Source organism: Leucopleurus acutus (genome assembly GCF_964270905.1).
Source record: "Leucopleurus acutus genome assembly, chromosome: 2".
Classification (NCBI taxonomy): domain Eukaryota; kingdom Metazoa; phylum Chordata; class Mammalia; order Artiodactyla; family Delphinidae; genus Leucopleurus; species Leucopleurus acutus.
Window position 1 is genome coordinate 49,731,718 of NC_139143.1, and position 20,550 is coordinate 49,752,267.

General features: G+C 42.4%; 1 protein-coding gene across 8 annotated transcripts in view; it reads right to left on the reverse strand.

Annotated features, from left to right (window-relative positions):
* Nucleotides 1-20,550, reverse strand: part of LOC309957787 (uncharacterized protein) — a 177,443-nt gene that overhangs the window by 63,488 nt on the left and 93,405 nt on the right. For 3 of the 8 annotated variants that reach the window (XR_014325986.1, XR_014325988.1, XR_014325989.1), the window contains exon 3: nt 12,954-13,025. Coding sequence is in view for 2 of the 8 variants with exons in the window: in XM_082833245.1 (XP_082689371.1) it covers nt 11,873-11,927; nt 12,954-13,025 (127 nt within the window). In the remaining 6 variants the exon portion in view is untranslated. Of the gene's footprint in view, nt 1-5,766; nt 5,848-11,055; nt 11,928-12,953; nt 13,026-20,550 lie in introns of those variants that run through there. The other 5 variants (XR_014325987.1, XM_082833244.1, XR_014325991.1 and 2 more) reach the window with 3 other exon arrangements.

A 20,550-nucleotide genomic window follows, 5' to 3' on the forward strand; every position in this document is an offset into this window, starting at 1 on the left:
CATCAGTGTTGTGGAACCAGAATGTCACTTGGAAGAGCAGAGATCATAGATGTATATTTCAGTATGGCAAATATTCACCACCACATGGACGCTGCAGAGGGTCTTGGGTGAGGGAGGCCTACGTAGCACCACCCAATGCCAGAGCACATTTCATTCTCAGATCGAGCCATCAGCAAAGGGGGTTATGGAGAGAGAAAACTGAGGCACTGCCCTCATTCCGCAATGATGCAGCAAATGCACTAAAAGTCAACCCCCACCCCTTACTCTCCCTCCCCTGCTCAAAACCATTTCAGATCCAAATAATAGCTAAACTTGTCATTGAGAGAAATCTGGCATCTTCAAGGTGGTTATACAGTTTCTAAATTCACTCTCTGAACATGGTTCTAGCTTAAAGAGCAGAAGCTTAAATCGAGTAGTAAAAATCATACGGAGTAACAGGACACAGGTTTCATATCCTTTTCCCCCAGCGCCCTGTGCCCACACACACACACTTATTCTTCTATTTATTTTCCTCCACTATTCAGATTCATTGGCATCATCCTTTCCTCCCAGCGATGATCTACTCCATTGTCTTCTTGCCACACAATCCAATTCAAGACAATTGTTTCTTATCCACTGTGTGCCAGGCACTGACTTAGAGTCATCCGTTCTCGGGGTCATCTTGGAGCAGACTCATCTTGGCTTCTGCCCTCTCATGCACGGTATTTAACTGATTACAAAATCCCATCGATTCTACCTCTGAAATATCACCCCACTGTTACCAGATCTACTTCCTTAACTATCCTCCCACTGCCCTCCTTCTGGTCCTCATCATTTCTCACCCAGAAAAATGCAGCAGCCTGATGGATCTTCCTGCCTCCAGAATTAATCCACTTCCACGCTTGGGCAGCCAAAGATCTGACCATGAACTAATGATGCTCTGCATCATCTACAGAAAACAGCCTCAACTTTAGGCAGCAGCATGAGGGGTCCTTCATAGTCTGGCCCCTCACTACCTTTACAATTCCAAGTTTCCTGGACTCTTGCCTTCTCCCTTTCCTCCATCATACCTCCCCCAGCAACAATGGAGTCTTATTCATTATTCTTAGTATATAATGCTAGGTCTGGCACAAAGCATGTACTCAGCAAATTCCTGTCAAATGATATGTGGCATAAATGTATGAATGAATGGACGAAAAAGTAAATATATTACTTTTGTACTGCTGCTGTAAAAAGTTACCACAAATTTATTGGTTTAAGACAGCGGTCCTGGGACATCCCTGGTGGCCCAGTGGTTAAGAATCCACCTGCCAATGCAGGGGACACGGGTTCTATCCCTGGGCCAGGAACATCCCACATGCCACGGAGCAACTAAGCCCGTGCGCCACAACTACTGAACCTGCACTCTAGAGCCCGTGAGCCACAACTACTGAGCCCGCGTGCCACAACTATGGAAAGCCCGTGCGACTAGAGCCCCTGCTCCACAACAAGAGAAGCCACCACGATGAGAAGCCTGTGCACTGCAATGAAGAGTAACCCCCACTCGCCACAACTAGAGAAAGCCCATTCACGGCAATGAAGACCCAATGCAGAAAAAAAAAAAAAAAAGAGAGCAGGGGCTTCCCTGGTGGCGCAGTGGTTGAGAGTCCGCCTGCCCATGCAGGGGACACGGGTTCGTGCCCCGGTCCGGGAAGATCCCACATGTCGCAAAGCGGCTAGGCCCGTGATCCATGGCCGCTGAGCCTGTGCGTCCAGAGCCTGTGCTCCGCAACTGGAGAGGCCACAACAGTGAGAGGCCCGCGTACCGCAAAAAGATAAACAAAAAAAACCAACCAAACAAAAAATAGCAGTCCCCAACCTTTTTGGCACCAGGGACCGGTTTCGTGGAAGGCAGTATTTCCACGCAGGGAGGGTGGGGGGTGCAGGTGGGGCGATGGTTGTTCAGGCAGTAATGTGAGCGATGGGGAGCGGCAGATGAAGCTTCCGTCACTTGCCTGCCGCTCAGCTCCTGCTGTGCAGCCGGTTCCTATCAGGCCCTGGACTGGTACCGGTGCGCAGACCGGGGGTTGTGGAAAACTGGTTTAAGACAACACAAGGTTATTATATTACAGTTCTGGAAGTCAGAAGTCCAAAATGGGTTAACAGGGCTGCATTCCTTCTGGAGGCTCCAGGGAAGAACCTGTTTCCTTGTCTCTTCCAGCTTCTAGAGGCCACCTTATTCCCTGGCTTAATGTCCCTTCCTGTATCTTCACATCACTCTAAACTCTGCTTTGATCATCCCATATCCTTCTCTCAATATCTCTGACTTTGACACTCCTGCATCCTTCTAGTAAGGACCTTTGTGACTACATCATAGAGTCTATCTGGATAATCCGTAATAATCTCCCTGTCTCAAGTGCTCTAACTCAATCATATGCAAAGTCCCTTTTGCCATGTAAGGCAACATAGTTAACAGTTTTGGAGATTAGGATGTGAATGTCTTGGGGTGGGAGGCATTCTTCAGCCTTCCACAGTGAATCAATAGATTTTTTTTTTTAATGAGAAGTATAATAGTAGTATAAGCTGCCAGGGAAAATATTAAAAGGTGAGTCTAAACTCTGCCTAGAAAATCAAGGAAAAGCTTCACAGAGGGAATGGTGCTTGAGCTGAGTTTGAAGCGTATGCAGGCGTTCTAAGGGGACACAGGGAGGCAGCTCTTCTATGTGGAGGAAAGGGCATAACCAAAAGCAGAAGCATGGGGACAGGGGCCAGTGGGTTGACAGGACAGAAGCACAGGTTTCAAGTGGAGGGTACAGTAAAAGGGAGAGTGGACTGGAGGGCAGGATCTTACATGCCAAGCTAAGGAGTTTGGAGTTTACTGTGAAGTACGTGGGGAATCATTTGGGAAGCAAGCAGGGATATGAAACGATTATGTTCTAGAACAGCACTATCCAATAGAACTTTCTGCAATGATGCAAATGCTCTCTATCTACACTGTTCAACAGGCAACCATGAGCCGCATGAGCTATTGAGCACTTAAAATGTAGCCAGAGTAACTGAATTTTAAATTTTATTTAATTTTAATTAATTTAAATGTAAATAGCTATATGTGGCTTGTGGCTACCCTATTGGACAATACTGTTCTGGAAGGATGACCTGGAGGAGAGATTGAAGGTGATTTGTAGGTATGAGAGACTAAAGGCAGGGAGCCCAGAAGACATCTGCCCAGATGAAAAGTGAACATAACCTAAAATACTGGCAGTAGTGATGACAGTTGGTGGAGACATTAGAGAGGGTTGTCATACTAGGAGTGTTTGATTGATTGAATGTAGGTATAGTCAAGTCTAAGAAGAATCTCAGTATCTCATGTGGGTGGTTGAATAGTGCTATTCACCAGGTTAAAGGAGCAGAGTTTAAATGTTATGATGATAAATTTAATTTAACAGACCTACTTTTAAGCTTCCTATTAAATGGAAACATTCTAAAATAAATATGTCTACAGCTCACGAGATGGAGATCTGGGCTGAAAGTATAGGTTTGGAAACTATCAGCACATAGGTGAAGGCTGAACCCCTGGGTGTGGATGGTTTTACCCAGGAGGAGTAAATAGCCTAGAAAAGCAGAGGATACAAGACAGAACCTCAGGGAGAACGAGCATAGGCTGGGAGGAATGGATTCTTGAGCTATGAGGAAAACTAGGAGAGAGTGGGGTTGTAGACTCCGAAGGAGGAAGAAATCAGGAAGGAAATGATGAGTTTTTCTTACAGAGCTCAGATGCAATAGTGACTGAAAAGTTGTCATGGGATTTGAGACAGGTGACTTAGCAAGAGCAGTTTCAGCAGAGTGGGGATGGAGGTTGATGGGCAATGGAAGCCGGAGGAGTCATGGGTAATTGTGAGGGAAAAGGCAGAGGCACCATGGTAGACCCTAAGCGTTAACTCTTGTCTCAATGAGCTTGACTGAGAGAAAGGGAGAAGGAGACCAGAGGGTAAAGGGGAATACAAAGGTGAAAGATAGGTGAGATTTACTCCCATTTACATGCAGAGGGCAAGAGACTAAAGCTTGGGGGATGCTGAAAATATAGGAGAGAGGAAAAGGGGGATGGATAACGCTGCCAGCTGTCCAAACCAAGCAGTCTATACTTTAGTTTTCCACATGATAAAAGCAAAAAAAAAAAAAAAAAAAAAAAGCAAACAAAAACACATAGGTGTAGATTCCATTTTAAAAATTCCATTTGAAAAATATAATTATATGTGCACAAGTAGTACAGTCTAATGTAAAATGTAAGCTATAATACAGATTTTTATCAGTATGCTTTCCCTGTCAGGCCATACTTGGTCCACAAATTTAATTAAAGAGCCTCTGGTATTTCTGTCGAAACCTCTGACACATCAGAGAATGACTGATAGAGCGAGGTCTCTGCATCTCAGAGAATTAGCCCCTTGTCATTTGCTGAGCCAAGGCCAGAATGACCTTCTTTCCAGAGGCATCAGAGGTGACTATAGGAGCAAAGTTACAAAAGTATAAAATCATTCCCAACTTGCCCCTCAGGTTTCCCCACTGCTCCACTACCAGCACCCTATACACACACACACACACACACACACACACACACACACACACACTCTTACACAGACACATGCAAACCCTACTTTACATAAGGATAGCTGTCTTAGTCTGTTCTGGCTACAAATACCATAGATGGGGCGGCTTATAGATGACAGAAATTGATTTCTCCCAGTTCTGGAGGCTGGCTGGCTTCCTGATTCATAGATGGTCAATTTCTCACTGTGTACTTACATGGCAGAAGGATCTCTCTGGAGCCTCCTTTATAAGGACACGAATCCCATTGATAAGGGTTCTGCCCTCATGACTAATCACCTCCCTAAGTCTTCCCTTCAAACGCCATCACATTAGGGCTTAGGCTTCAACATATGAATTATGGAGGGGGTGGGAGGGACAAAAACATTCAGCCAATAACAATGGGATAGTTGTGACCTGGGCTCATCTCCCACCTTCACTCTGATAGCCACCAGTAGGTTTAGAGTTGTCTCTAAGAAGTGGCCTCAGTAGAGTCAGGGGGACTGAAAGGAAGAAGAGAAGGGTCAGGAAGAAAAAGAAGATGGAAATACAGAGGTTCCTGCAGGAGAGAGTGTGAAAGTAATGCTCATGACACTTGAGGACACCTGGACATTTCATTAGCCATCATAGATTTTGGTCTTGGGAGTGTCAAGCACATACAGAGAGTCAGATTAAGTAATACGGGAAGAGTGACTATAGGCCAGTGCTTTGTAAACTCTCTGAGGAAGAGAGTGGGGCGGGAAGAAGGAGAGGAGAAAAGGGGAGGGGAGGGGGATAGAGAAGGTGAGGAGAAGGCTGCAGAAAAGGCCAAGGCAACTATGTTCTGCGCTCCCTGAATTCTTCACATATCCCCATGTCATCAGCCCATAGTCCCAGTCAAATGCTGGGGTTGAAAATCTGTTCAATGCTAATGGTGCTCGAGTGGGAGATTTCTTTCTCTTTCCTGGCACTCCCAACGGTGGCAGCCTGGCCCTGTCTATTCATTAATGCCTGTTAGTCAATACTGAAGGAGATGACAGAGTACTTGCAAACGACACAGCCAACATGTATTCCTGTGTCTCCAAGGAAGGGAGAATTTGCCAAAAGCTCAGATCTTTTTCTACGGAAAGCTAAACAATAAAAGAAAAGAAGGAGAAACTGCGAGCTGGAAATTTCAGGTTCATTATCGTTTTCAGATAAGGAATATGTGGCTCACAGATGCTTAATGAATTGCCCAAAGAAACAAACCAGAGACCAGGTCTCCTGACTCCCCAGCACGTTCCCTTTCCACTGCTTCAGAGGTTTCAGATTCAGTCCCCTGGAGGCATCCTGGAAAAAAGGGTGGAAGGAAGTCCAGTTGAGTGGGCAGACTCTGGTTCCCCCACCCCTTCAACCACATTTAAACATAGTGATTCCTTTTGTCTCCCCTACACACACACACACACACACACACACACACGGCTCCTACATAATATTTCATTTGAAGCAAATTTCTGTTCCTAAAACTAAGTTAAAAAACACTGCGTATACCATACTTCTATTTATGTTTTACATACAACAAGAAACCAGTCCTTGTTCTAAAGACTCATTATCAAATACAGAAGGCTTTTTTCAATATGAATATGACGCGAAACTGATGAGGGAGTGAACTGAATAGTGAGAGTGGGTGGAAAAAGAGTTAGTGCAGAAAGATTCCCATGCAGCAGGTAGACCTTTCTCTGGAGAGTGTACGACAATGTTTCTCAAACTGTTTTTGTACATTGAAATCACCCAGAGAGCTTGTTAAAGCACACATCTCGGACCCCACGCCAGAGTTTCTGATTCAGAAAGTGTGGGGTGGAGACCAAGAATTTTCACTTCTAACAAGTTCCTAGATGTTGCCGGTGCTTCTGGTCCAGGGACCGCATTTTGAGAATCACTGGTGTAGAGTATAGACGGTTGAACAGGAGTAGCTTCTACAGGAGGTCCTCACGATGCTCCCAACTGAACTTTTGGTATAAAGCAAGAACTTCTTTCTGAGGTAGTATTATTCAATTGGTGCAAATAATATCTGGGACTTTTTTTTTAACATCTTTATTGGAGTATAATTGCTTTAGAGTAGTGTGTTGGTTTCTGCTTTATAACAAAGTGAATCAGCTATACATATACATATAGCCCCATATCTCCTCCCTCTTGCATCTCCCTCCCACCCTCCCTATCCCACCCCTCTAGGTGGTCACAAAGCACCAAGCTGATCTCCCTGTGCTATGCGGCTGCTTCCCACTAGCTATCTATTTTACATTTGGTAGTGTATATATGTCCATGCCACTGTCTCACTTCGTCCCAGCTTACCCTTCCCCCTCCCTGTGTCCTCAAGTCCATTCTCTACATCTGTGTCTTTACTCCTGCCCTGCCTTTTTAAGACAAGGAAAGATGCTTATGTTATGATGTTGAATAAAAAAGAATGTGATTTCAATGAGAAAAGATAATAGGAAAGAAACTGAAATGTGCTAATTATTTTCCCTGCTGCACAAAGCAGACAGTATTTGATCTCTAGACATTATGTAGATATGGTAGTTGGTGGTTGGTATGGGAATAAATGCTTATATCTATATGTGTATCAGAGGTACTCATCCATTTAAAAACCATTCATAAACATTGGGGTTTGGGGTGGAAATAAATTTCTATTTATATGCATATGAGTGTCGTATGCACTCATTCCTTCCACAAATATTTATAAATGCCTACCAGATGCCAGGCACTGTGCCAGGCACTGGGGAAGAGACACATGTTCATTGCCTGCAGTCCCATGAAAGAAACAGGAAGTGAGATAAGAACTAATAGAAGTTTATGGAAAATTCTGTGGAGAGGGAACCATTTGGTTTGACAGATATTGAGCTCCATTTTGGACAATTTAAGTTTGGGTTTGCGGAACATACAGGGTGAGAGATCAAGTAGGAAGCTGGAAAATGTGTAACTCTTGAGGGAAACCTGGGTTGGAGGTGTAGATTGGAGTCTCTAATTACAGGTATAGATGATTCCTCCATGAACATGAGTGACCTATGAGGAAAAGAACACCAGCTAGGTAAGGAGGAGCCGGTAAAGAAGCTTGAGAAGATAATGCATAAAATTAAGGACATATTAATACTTCCTTTTTAAACAATAGTGATTTATTTGCTTGCTATAAGATTCCTGTAGTAATTTAGTCAGTATACCCTTCAGGAAAGAGATGATATGCTGAACTAGTCATAACATGTCTAATACTTCCTGGTGAGGATCAAACCATACTCAGTATTTTCATGTAAATCATGGTGTCTTATTTAAGTGAGCAAAGGTTTATCCTCACAAACATAATGCTAAAATCCTTATTAATAATTTTTCTAATAGTTTTCTCCTTAAGGCCATTAGCTTTCACTCATTTAGCCATATATATGTGTGTGTGTATATATATATAGTATTGGTCATGTGCAAAAAATAAGTCAATTTCCATCAGTCTAGGGCGCTAACGGATTTGTAGTGTAATCTCACATGTGCTCACGTGTGTGCATGCACACACACACAAACACAGTCGTTTACCTTCTTCCTTATTACCTCATCTCTCTTTGTGTGTTTAAGGTACAATTACAATGCCGAGACTGTCACATCTCTAGTTACATTTGTCACGAGGTTTTACAATTTTAAGTAAAAATCACTCCTCAGTCTGTGGGTTAATATTCAATTCAATGTACATTTAATAAGCTCTTTTGTCCATGTTGATACAATAGTGGGTTAGAGGACTATTTCTGCACTCACTGAACTTACTGAGCAATAAGTAGCCTTTTTGACAAAAAAAAGTTGGCTTTCCAGTTATTTATGTATACAACAGTATATATATATTTAAAATGTGTAGACGATGTTTTTGTTATTTTGTTATATATATGGTTTCAGGTTGTCATTTTGGTCATTGTGCAGGTTATACATGTGTGATACTGTATTTATAAGAATTTAAGATTTTTAAGGTTTGGGAGTGAAAGATTTGACTACAAAGAAACAGCGCAAGGGATTGTTGAGGGTAATGGATCTGTTCTGTATCTTGACTGTGGTAGTGCTTACACAATTCTGCATTTGTCAAAAGTATAGAACTCTACACCCCCAAATTTACTATATGTAAATTTAAAAATAAATTTAAAAATTTAAATGCTGAATCTATAATAGTTGCTACTTTAAAGGATATTGTTTAAAATAAATTCAACTTGTCACTTTAAAGGATATTGTTCAAAATAAATTCAACTTGTCACTTTATGGTCAAACCACTGATACACACACACACATACACACACACACACACACACACACACACACACACACACACACACTCTTCTCTTTATAGAACTTCCACACAAGCTTATTTATTTGCTTGTAATCTTACTCCAGGGAAGTTCGGTTGACTTTCCCAAGATACAGTGGAAGGGGGCTGTTCAACACTTTTTGCCTGCGATACCTCAAATTTCTACTTGTTTGTTAAGAGAATTCTCCAGAGACAGATGTATTACAGCACTTTGAGAACAATATTCACACCCACTGATGAAGAGTGAAAAGAGGGAGCTCAGGGTTCCACTCTGGGAAACAATTTAGTGGCTACATGTGTTACTTAGGAACTAACTTGGAGCAGGTACCTGGGAAGAAGCAATTAAAAATGGTGACAAATACCTCCCAGAGTATATGGCGATTAAGACTTGTGCTCAAGTCTTCCATCGCTGCCTCTGTGAACACACTGGACTTCAAGTACACATCTCTTTATCCACTCTATTACCTCATGGCCATTACTTGCGGGTGATAGATGCTGGTGTTCACAGAACAGCGTGCTGATGCATTTTTTTCTGCCATTGTATGTAACATGTTTTCTAATTCTTTTGCTCTATTCAGCATTTGACCCCAACGATAGGGGATTACGGTATTAACTCTCTACCCAGCACACATTCTTTACAGACTCTCACTAAATACTGTAAGCCTGCTGCAGATAGGAATAAAAGTGAAAGCATACCGTCTGCTCTTAAGCTGAGCACACAGAGGGTCGTGATCCAATTGGAAGGGAAGCAGAATTTTTAAAAAGAAAGAGGTTTGACCAAATTTTAATCCTTGTCATTTTCATTTCTCTTACCCTGTGGATTTGGGTGATTTTATTTACACTGTCAGCTTGAGCCTAGGGATTGGAAATCAGGCTTTTATGGAGATTATTAAAAGTACACAGAGTACACTAAAGGTTGGGCTAACTGATATATGCTGCTAAAAATATGAATGTGAATGCCCTGGTATTAGATGCCACTGGCGTACATTTCATCCTCCTTAGAAGGTTATTCTTGGGAGCTGGACCTGCTGCAATGGTAATGAGATGCAGGCTGTCAGGGTATTTCTAATAGGGAGTGAATGACCAGGGATGGAGACGAATTAGCATTACTCAGATGAGAAGGTAGCTCTTTATACCATTAATTCCAATGCAAAGTAATTCCACCTCCGTCTCCTAAAAGAGAGGGTATTGTAAATTGGGGGCCAGGGGTGGGGATAGGAGGAGGGCAGGGTTAAAGCTTCAAGGATTTATTGATGGCTTGGATGGGCTGCGATGTCATCCAAGTCTCTAGGCTGGGTTTTTTTGGCCTGAGCTTCTCTAGTGACTAGACGCATGACTAGTGACTTGGTTAGGTAATGTTATATAGGCCTAGATGACAAAGATAAAGCTCTAGACCTCAGTCACAGTCTTTAAGATCTCAGCAGATAAAAATGAAATGGTTTACTCAATCTCAAAATACTAGGAGCATTCATGCTTTGACAAAGCAGGTTTAGGATCTCAAAGACATGGAAATACCACGTTACAAAGTAGTTGACTATACAAGACCAGCAAGGTTATAGATTATGATAATCTTAACAGGCTTAAGAGTGTTTTAGATAGATGCATGGGTCACAGCTCTATGCTGGCCCACCATGAGAAAATGGGGTATTTTAGGGACTTATTTCCAATGATGAGGGCCAATAGCATCCCCAGGCCTGCTGCCTAACCTCCTTGGGTGTCACTGATAGATCAAGAGTCACCGCTATGCTGCAGCTTTGAAGTGTGATCCACACCTAGAAATGGGGAGGAAAGAAAATGGCTGGAAACAATTGACCCTGTGTTTATTTCACCTGGTGCTCACAAGTCCCAAGACCTGGACCATGATGTTGAGTTTATGAACTGAGGTTTGTATCTCTTTGTCATGTACTAGATGCCTATGTATTAAAATGTGCTATCCAGGCCGCAGAAAAGGGACCACTGTAAAAGGTGGACCTTCAGTGCCTTCATTGCCCGAAACCTTAGCTCTGAACAACTTGTCCCAACTCTCTTACATCCTACATCCTGACTTGTTCCTTATCCTCTCAGCTTCACATCTGGTGATTTATTTTCCATTTTACAGCCTTATCCACTCACCCCCAAAACCAGCCACCCTCTGACTAAAATGTTTATTTCCCTCTTAAACTTTGATCCCAATTCCTGCTGTGATGGTACTGCCCTCATGCATGCTGAGTAAACAGCCCCACCTGCCCACATGGACCGCTCTAATCAGTGTGCGTGCATCTCCCAAGAGAGGCTCGCCCTCCAGGTGTCCCGCAGTCCCCAGGTAAGATCTGTTTGAGGACATTGAGTCAACTGCTACCAGAAAGAAGTAAGATATGTCCTTTAGTGTGATGGCATACAAATTGCTATGACTCTGACTCCTACCAGCCCAATCCTCCCTCATTAACTGTCCTTTGAAAACATAAACGAACATGTTATGCTATTTATATGTTTTTTCAAATCAGGTTTCACACGTTTTATTTACTGGATTTGCATAAGTCAGGAAGGATAGATATGAGTTCTCTCTTTAGTACAACAGTACTAGTGACATCATGACAAGTCCAGTGTCCTGGCCCATATTACATAGCAAGTGAATTACAGAGCTTAACGCACTTGGTCATTGCTTCATCTGCTACCTATGTTCCCTTGGACTGAGATCCTCCGGAAAACAGGGATCAAATCCATGTGGTCCCTCTCTATGAAAATTAACAAATAAATTAGACGATAGGATGATAAAATCGATGCTGATGAGAGTGATAAATATGCTTTTCATTTCTAACTGTATAAATCAATTTATTTTCCTGATTTTCATATCTGCATGCCTTTGCACTGTTTCCTCTACTTAGAATGCCCTAGAGCAGCGGTCCCCAACATTTTTGGCACCAGGGACCGGTTTTGTGGAGGACAATTTTTCCACAGATGGGGAGGTATGGTTCAGGTGGTAATGTGAGCAATGGGGAGCGATGGGGAGCTGCAGATGAAGCCTCGTCCACTTGCCTGCTGCTCACCTCCTGCTGTGCAGCCGGGTTCCTAACAGGCTGCGCACTGGTACCAGTCCATGGCCTGGCGATTGGGGACCCCTGCCCTAGAGATTGTGAAGTAAGTCAGACAGGGAAAGACTAATATCATATGATATCAGTCATACATGGAATCTAATTTAAAAATGATACAAATGAACTTATTTACAAAACAGAAATAGAGTTACAGATGTAGAAAACAAACTTATGGTTACCAGGGGAAAGTAGGGGGAGGGATAAACTGGAAGATTGGGATTGAAATATACACACTACTACATATAAAATAGATAACTAATAAGGACCTACTGTATACCACAGGGAACTCTACTCAATACTGTGTAATGGCCTATATGGAAAAGAATCTCAGAAAGAGTGGATATATGTATATGTATAACTGATTCACTTTGCTGTACAGCAGAAACTAACACAACATTGTAAATCAACTATACTGCAATGAAATTTTTTAAAAAAAGGTAGTCCCTTTACACTCACTTTACAACACTAAAGTTAATAACATCATAACAATATATTAATAATGTATAATAGTATAATAGACAATAATATATATGCTATATATGAAAAGGAAAGAATGCCTTCCACCTGCCTTATTTGACTAGAAAATCTCTCTTCATCTTTTAGAACCTGACACCTGTGTAACCTCCTCTCTGAGATCTGCACCTATTACTGCCCCTCCCCACCTCCAAACAGAATTAACTATGTTATAAGCTGTTACACTTAGGATATAAGTCTTTATGTCAGTTTTGTTTATCTGTATGTTTTGCCCACCAGATTATGGACAAGGCCAGCCTCAGTTTCATAGTCCTTTTTGCACTCCAATCTCTGCCATGGTGCCCAATAAGTTACAGATACTAAAAAAGGATTTTGGGAACCAAATGTTATGAAGATGATGGTGATGAAGATGATCAGGCAGGAGGACGATTTCACTCCTTTCAAGAGAAATAAAGAGCTTTTCCAGCTTTATGAACTAGTCTTCCATTTAGAATAGTATATTAGTCAAGAAAATCAATGCAGGCTGCTATAAAAAGCAATTTCCAGATAGAAGTACTATTGCCCAATACAAAGCTATTACTTACTCGTGAGCATCTGGTGTTGCTTGGGCATCTTCCATTGTGTAGCTCTTCCATCTTAGAATTCTTTGCTTCCAGCTATTTAGATGGGAGAAAATGTAAAGAAGACACATGAGATTTTAACACACTTGGCCTCAAAATATCAGTCATCACTTCTGTTCCTGTTCCATTGGCTGGAGCTTGGGAATCACATAGCCCATCTAACTTCAGAGTGACCCAGGAAATGTAATCTTCCTGCATGTCCAAGAAGAGACTCCAAAATTGTGAAGACTCCAAAAGTTTCTTGCAATAGTCTAAACTTCTGGACACCAAATATCTATTTTACTTTCCTCTCACGCACAGAGCATGCTCACCTCACCCCATGGAGGACAGTGTAAGGTCTCATCCAGTCACCACCACCATATCAATGTTCAGAACACCCGGGGAACGCAACATCTTCTCCATCAGTCTTATGTAGGATCTCTAGGTGTAGTAGCTTACATATTAAAAAGACAAGTAACCTGTACCCTACTTCCTCACCAATCACAACCCATTTATAACGGAAAAAAGAACAGGAAAATAATCCCGTTTGCAAAGGGAAATAATAGGTAACACTCAGCATGATGGTCCACAGCCACGCTGAGCCCCTCTGGGTCAGCACTGTGAAGCCCACACCTTCTAGGCAGGGTTGGACGTGTGTGAGGTTGGCTCTAAGAAGGACTCCATTTTTTGTTCTTCTTCTTGGCCACATATGAAGTGGGCTTGGTGGGGGGGGGGGCCACCCTTCCTTCAGAACAGTGCACCTCTATAAGTTTGACTTCCGCTCAGTCTGGAATGGGTTGGCAACTCGAGAATTGTTTTAAGCCTTGAGCAGGGAATGACGTTTCAAGCCCAGGCCCCTGGTTTCTTTGGCAATGCAATTTTAAAAATTAGAAGACATATGATATATTTGCTTCCAGTCAGGTCCTTGTGCCAGTAAGCACACCCAGAGTTATTTTCTAGACATCGTTATCAAATCTACTCTTGTTTTTCTTCTTTCCCTCCACGCATTTCTCTCTTTTAGCGTAATTACCTAAATGAATTGAGGCTATCAGAAACAATGGGTGGGAAGGCCACACCCTTGATTTGATATTTTACCTCAAGTAACTTCATTCAACGGAGAACTTTTACTGGATATTTGCCACTTAAAGCCTTCCTTTAGTATCACGTCTTACGGTCGGAGTCTAAAATAAATTTATTTTCTATAATCTGATAGCCCGAATTTCTGGACTCTGTATGCTGTTTTTGCTAGCAAACTCATGAATTCTTTCCTGAATCATCTCTTTCCTGTAGTACATATATCTAGAGTGGCCAAAAACACTACTAAGACTCTGTTTCCTAACCATTTCCTCTGATGATAAAAATTGTGATGTGACTACCTTCTAATTAATAGCAGGCAATAATTGTAGCAAATGATTTGTCACTGCATAACCTGAATTTCCATCTTTCCAGGTTCTGGTATTATGGGGTTGGCCAAAAAGTTCGTTCAAGTTTTTCCGTAACATCTTACAGAAAAACCCAAATGAACTTTTTGGCCAACCCAATAGTTTCTTTTCAGCCTGTTGCTAACCTCCTAAACCAATGATATACCTTAAGTCTAGTGTAACAGTCAAAGAAATCGATCTGGTTATGTCAATACCCCATTTCCGGTACCAATTTCTGTGTCAGAGCAATACATACCAGTTGCTATAACAACAATCTCAGTGATCTCACACATAGGTTTATTTCTCCCTTGTGTCACTGTCCAATGCAAGTCTGGCAGCTCTCCTTAGAGGCTGTCTTCCAAGTGGTTATTTAGGAACTCAAACTCTTTCCCTTTCGTGATGCTGGAATCATAAATCAGTGACTTCTAAACTCACTGTGGAAGGGGAAGCAAAAGCCAGAATATTGTTTAAGATACTTCTAAGGGGCAGAACTAGAAGTGGCTTATATCCTTCAGTCCTAATTTTTTTGGCCAGGACCCTGTCACATGACCCCAATGCAACAAGGAGGAAATGAAATGTTCCTGTGTGCTCAGGAACAGGAAATGGGACTGAGGGGCTTACAGCTCTCTATCCTGTATTAGAAAGTGTCATTTACTTGACACTTTACTAATGACTGGCCAAACTGAGAAGAGAAGCCCTTTCTTTTCTCAGTTATCAACTAGATGATTGGATAATGATAACATTTTATTTTTATATTAAAAACGCAGGATCAAAGTACTTTGAAATTATAAGAAATTTAAGGCAGGTATAATTTTTTACCACTTAAGATAAAATGGAAATACTAAGAGGTTCCAAGGGATTCACTGTGAACCATCCAACAAGCCACCAGATCTTTGGCTTTGAAACATCAACTTCTCTGACCAAATCTTCATAACACAGGCAAAGCAGTGTGCAAACTGGCTATAAATGAGTGTTAAGCATGACCGCGCAGTTCCTCACAACGGCGATGGCTCAGTCTAAGTGAACTGATTACCTATGTTCTCTAGTCAGACTCAACAGTCACCCAACTGCCTCTCCTTTGAAAGGCACATCTCAGCCCAAGGAGACAGAGGACCTGATCCACCACCAAGTAGTAATCAGAGTAGTAGTACAGTGGGAAGAACACAGGTGGTGAGTGCAACCAATCTAGAGTCTTCCATTGGTTGTATGTCCTGAGCAAGTAATTTGAAACTTCTCTGAATCTCAGGTCCCTCATCTCTCTTCTGTGAAATGGAGAGTAATATATCCATCCTGCATAATATTGTGAGCATTACATATAGATGAGTGTGTGTGTATGTGTGTGTAAGTGTGGCTGATATTCAGACAATATGAATTGGTCAGAGCACTCTCAATGGTCAGCGTTCATGCTCTACTAGGTATTAACTATTTTGGCATCAACACCTACCTATTTATTTACTTAGGCCTACAACATGCATGTAATTTTCCTAAGCATTATGGAAAATACAAAGAAATTTGAGACCTAGATCCTGCCATCAGTATAGTTTTGAGATCAACTATGTGAATCGAACTAGAAATATGACAGAAATTCAGAGAGAGAATTCGTGTCAGCATTGGCTAGAAGAGTCAAAGAAATTTCCATGAAGAAGGTGACCCCATGAGTTTGGAGGACACCAGGTTGTAGACAGTCAGAGCAGGTGAAATGTTTCAGCACAAAGCTTGGTAAAGTAGAGAAGGCTGAAGAGACCAGGACCAGTCAGACTGGAGAGGAGAGCAATTCAAGAAAAAGGACTTTATCACCAGCGCTGCAAATTCATTCTGAGTAAAATGATGCCTAATTTATGATTGATAAAATTTATTCATTTTTAATAAAGGGCAATATTCCAGTTACTGAGGGTCCATTGTGTTTCCAGAGGGTACTGGTATGGGTGCAGTTGTAACAGATTTCACTGACTGCAAAACTTTGGCAGAGAGGCAAAGCCATCATCATGATTTTGATGCTGTATGGTGTGTTTGGTGCTTTCCTAATGCGATTCATCCTGCCCTTTCTATTTCTCTTCTCCTCAAATTGTTCTCTTTTGCTACTCCTCCATACTTGGTACTACAAGAGAGACGTGCCAAGTGCCCAGAACAGTAGCTCGGCACATAGACACTCAGTGAATATTTGTTAAATGTATTCAATATAGTTCTGAGAAAGTTCTGCTAGGCAGGATTGCAGCTTCTTATGGTCTTTAAATCAAGCAAGGTGAGTAGAAATTCACCTCCTAAAAACAAAGACAAAGAAGATTGCTGATCAACTCTTACAATGAGTTTATATGAATCCATAAGGAAGGAAATTAGTAAATGCTTCTAATGATGAGATATAGTGACCAGAGAAGGCAGACAGCCCAGAAAATTCCCCACCTTTGCAGGCTTCAGTGTAGGCATTGTGTAAGTGCCACTTGCCTGGGCTCAGCACAAACTGGTAATATGCTTATAGCATTGATGGGCCCTTCAGCAAAGCACCTTCCTTCCCCAATGCTATCCCTAAACTCCACTTACATAGTTGAATGACAGCAGATAATCAAGGTGGCATAATCTCCAAACCATGCCTAACAGGTATTATTTTTTTAAGTTAAAGTGATATAATCTTCCTTTTCCTTTAAGTCATGATTCCTTATGGTTTCCATCCATCAAGTCAATGTTTCTTATTCTTTACGTGATGAGTAAATACCTGCTGGAATAAGGAAGGCATTGCTCAACTTTCACCCTCAAATTAGTATTTTTCGGGTGCTTAATAAAATGATAATCTTGAAAGCTAAGCTTTGAGAAAAAGGGATTTCTAAACTTCAAAAACTCCCTTTATGTAAGCAAAGCAATACATTGAGTGACAATATGGAATTTTACAGGTACAGAGAATTTTGAATGTGGCGTACGGGGCATTCCCACCTGCCTGGAGTGCAAGTTGAAAATTATTCTGGAGCTGGGAGGAGGAAGAAATGGAAAAAACGAGGAGAAACGAAACTAGCCAGTTATGTGTGTTCCTGATGCCCACACTGTGCACGCGAGGAATTCCCCTGGGACTTGTTCCTTGCTTTCCTGTGAACATACCAGGACAATTTCAATCCCAACCTCCCCCTCCCTCCAGAAGCCTGCATTTTTACTGAAGCTTCAGCAATATGGTACCATTGCCAGGTAGGTTAACCTGGCTGCGGTCGTTGTTCAGGTGCCCTGAATTAGAGCTTCTGACTCCCAAGGTCTGCACTAGGTACACATGGAATCCAGAAGTTTCTCTATACTCCTGTGGGATGATACAGTGGTACTAAGAAGCCAGAGGATTTCCAGGTGCCTGGACTTGGAACAAAATGGCCACAGAGTACAAGGATTCCAGCTCCAGAGGCAACCAGCCGGGACCACGGGTGGGATTAAACACTAACCCCAAAAGACCAGATGAAAGAGCCACTTCTCTGTGCCGCCAGTCCAAGGTACCCAGGGAGTGGACCAGAGTCATCCCACAGCAAAGACCAGCAAGTAATCAGAGGTGACAAGCTGACCCAAGGTCCCCTCCCACACCCCCATAAGGGTACATAAGCCTCCTCCCAGGCCCAGATGCTACCCAGCTGACAGGTAGAAGGAGAGACGTGAACTCCAGGAAGACTGGGCATTTACGCCAAGGAGGCTGATGTCAACAGGAGAAGGGGTTGTCTTTAGTTGTCAAGTTTATTCGGTCTCCCTCCACTTCCCTATGAGAGACAGATGAGAGGTCAGAGCAAGATGACAAATTATATTAAAAATACAAAATGCTCTATGCTTTTAACTCAGCTGAATGTAATGCATGTGATTTTTAACCCCAGCCTGTATTAATGATGCAAAGTCACTGGTCAAAATGCCCAGAGGCCCTCTCCCTGCTTTAAATGGTAGAATGCAGTTTGGATAGAAATAAGTGTAATGCCATCTAACTTGTATAGCTTTGCAAGGTTTTTCATCTCTTATTAAAATTTTTTCACATCATAGATCCAATGAAGGGGTGGGATTTAGTCACTACATTTTTATCTAAGACATGTTATTTCCTTACCATCGGTGGAGAGACTATAGAAAACATAAAGTTGCTCACATTAGTTGTGCTATGAATCAATATTTGGTATTTAGAAAGATAACAGGACAGAAACTTATGGGAAAGACATCATTTGCCAGGTATTGTCAGGCGCTTTACATACACTCACTGTCTTTCATACTCCTCAAACCACCATTGTTCCCATGATACAGATGAGGAAACGGAAACTGATTAATAAATCAGTCAGTTTGTCCAAGGTCACCGAGGCTAGAAGGTGCAGAGCTAGAACTGGAATGCAGCTGGATGACTGTGGCAGGACCCTTGCTGCTTCCCCGCATGGTCCAAGGTCTCTGCCCGTCTGCCCAGCATGTCACACACAGACCTGCCTAATAGCCACACACCCAGTGAACACACAGGGCTGATGCCTCCTGTTCTCTGGAAATGGACTCTGGAACTTCAAACTGCCAACCTCAGACTTTATTTGACCTTAGCGAAGACCAGCAGCCCGGGCTACCTCCCCTCCTAAGACAGGAGACTTGCTTCTCTCACCCAGGTTCCCAGTTTTGAAGCTAGATTGAAAGATTTCTTTTCCTCTCTGGCTACTGCATTTGCAGTCCCTCCAATTAGCACATTCATTCTTTAAAGAAATGCCCAAGTTGCTTTTCTGGTTTCTCAGCTTCTCAGGCTCCTGATCTGAAGGGTCATTGTCTTGACAAATCAGGAGTGTGGCACCTAGCAGCTGGGTTACTCAGCCTGGCCCAGGTGCCTTCAAATAACCACCTGTTCTTTTAGATACTACAAGAAGCATGCAGGAGCCAGAGGTAAGGTATCATGGTCCCTGGAACACAGCAGCCTGAAGTAGTACTTAGGGAGAGGATGCTCGTCTTCAAACACTTAAAAAAACACTTTCTAATATGCAGACATCAAATCCCGTGGAGCATGAAGCATGTGGTAGGACGATTATGGTGGGCTTCCTGAAGTCGTGGAAAAAGACTAAAAATGGCCCATTCCTTAGGACATAAGGAAAAATAGGCATTGAGCCAGTGGAAACCAAGAAGTAAGCCAGAAAGGAATGGAAGATTTTCTGCTTTTCTTTGCTAGTTCCTTTCTATAGTAAAAGCCAATTTTACTAGCATTTTGTCAGCCAGAGCCCTTTGTAAACAAGCACTTGCAAATTCTCAGACCAGTAAAAATGGAGATTCGTAAAGATGTTTTAAGACAAATTAAAGAGTGTCTGCTTTTTTTTTTTTTTTTTGCGGTATGCGGGCCTCTCACTGTTGTGGCCTCTCCCGTTGCAGAGCACAGGCTCCGACGCACAGGCTCAGCGGCCATGGCTCACGGGCCCAGCCGCTCCGCGACATGTGGGATCTTCCCGGACCGGGGCACGAACGCGTGTCCCCTGCATCGGCAGGCGGACTCTCAACCCCTGCACCACCAGGGAAGCCCAGTGTCTGCTTTTTTAACCATTGAGTAATGCTAGCTATTTTATGAAAACTTGTAATTCATACTGAGAATGTTTAGAACATTTTGTTAACCGGAATATTTAACTTATGGGAGAATTTGGCACTAAATAGGCTAAAAATTTTCATAGATCGTGAAAATCTATGTACTTCAGAATTAGGAGGAGGAGGCTGCCTCCCAAATATGGTAATTTGTTAACTGTGTGACCTTCAGGTCCTTTCAATTCCCTGTGCCTTATTTTTCTCATTTTTAAATGAGTATAATGACATCTACCATGCCCGGTTATTAAGCTTAAATGAGAGAGGCATATGCGCATGCCTAGCACATACTTGCATATAGGAGACACTCACTGCATAAATACACTGCAATTATGATGATGATGATTAGCATCCTTTTTAATGCTGCTACTACCATTTGTGTGAGCTTATTTCTAACTCTCCTTCTCATTTTACCAGTCTCTGCCCACCCTGGAATTCTGGCCTTACGTACCTCCCCCTGGAACACTGAAAGTTTTCCCAAACGCCATGATCAGCCCTTCCTTTTCCCATTCAAAGAATAAAGAGTGGTTTGGGAGTGTCTGAGCCCTCCAGGGCTGGCTCTCCCCTCCACGGAGACACCACCCCTGGCTTAGTCTTGGTTCGTCCCATCATTTCCTCTTTCTCTGGGCCAG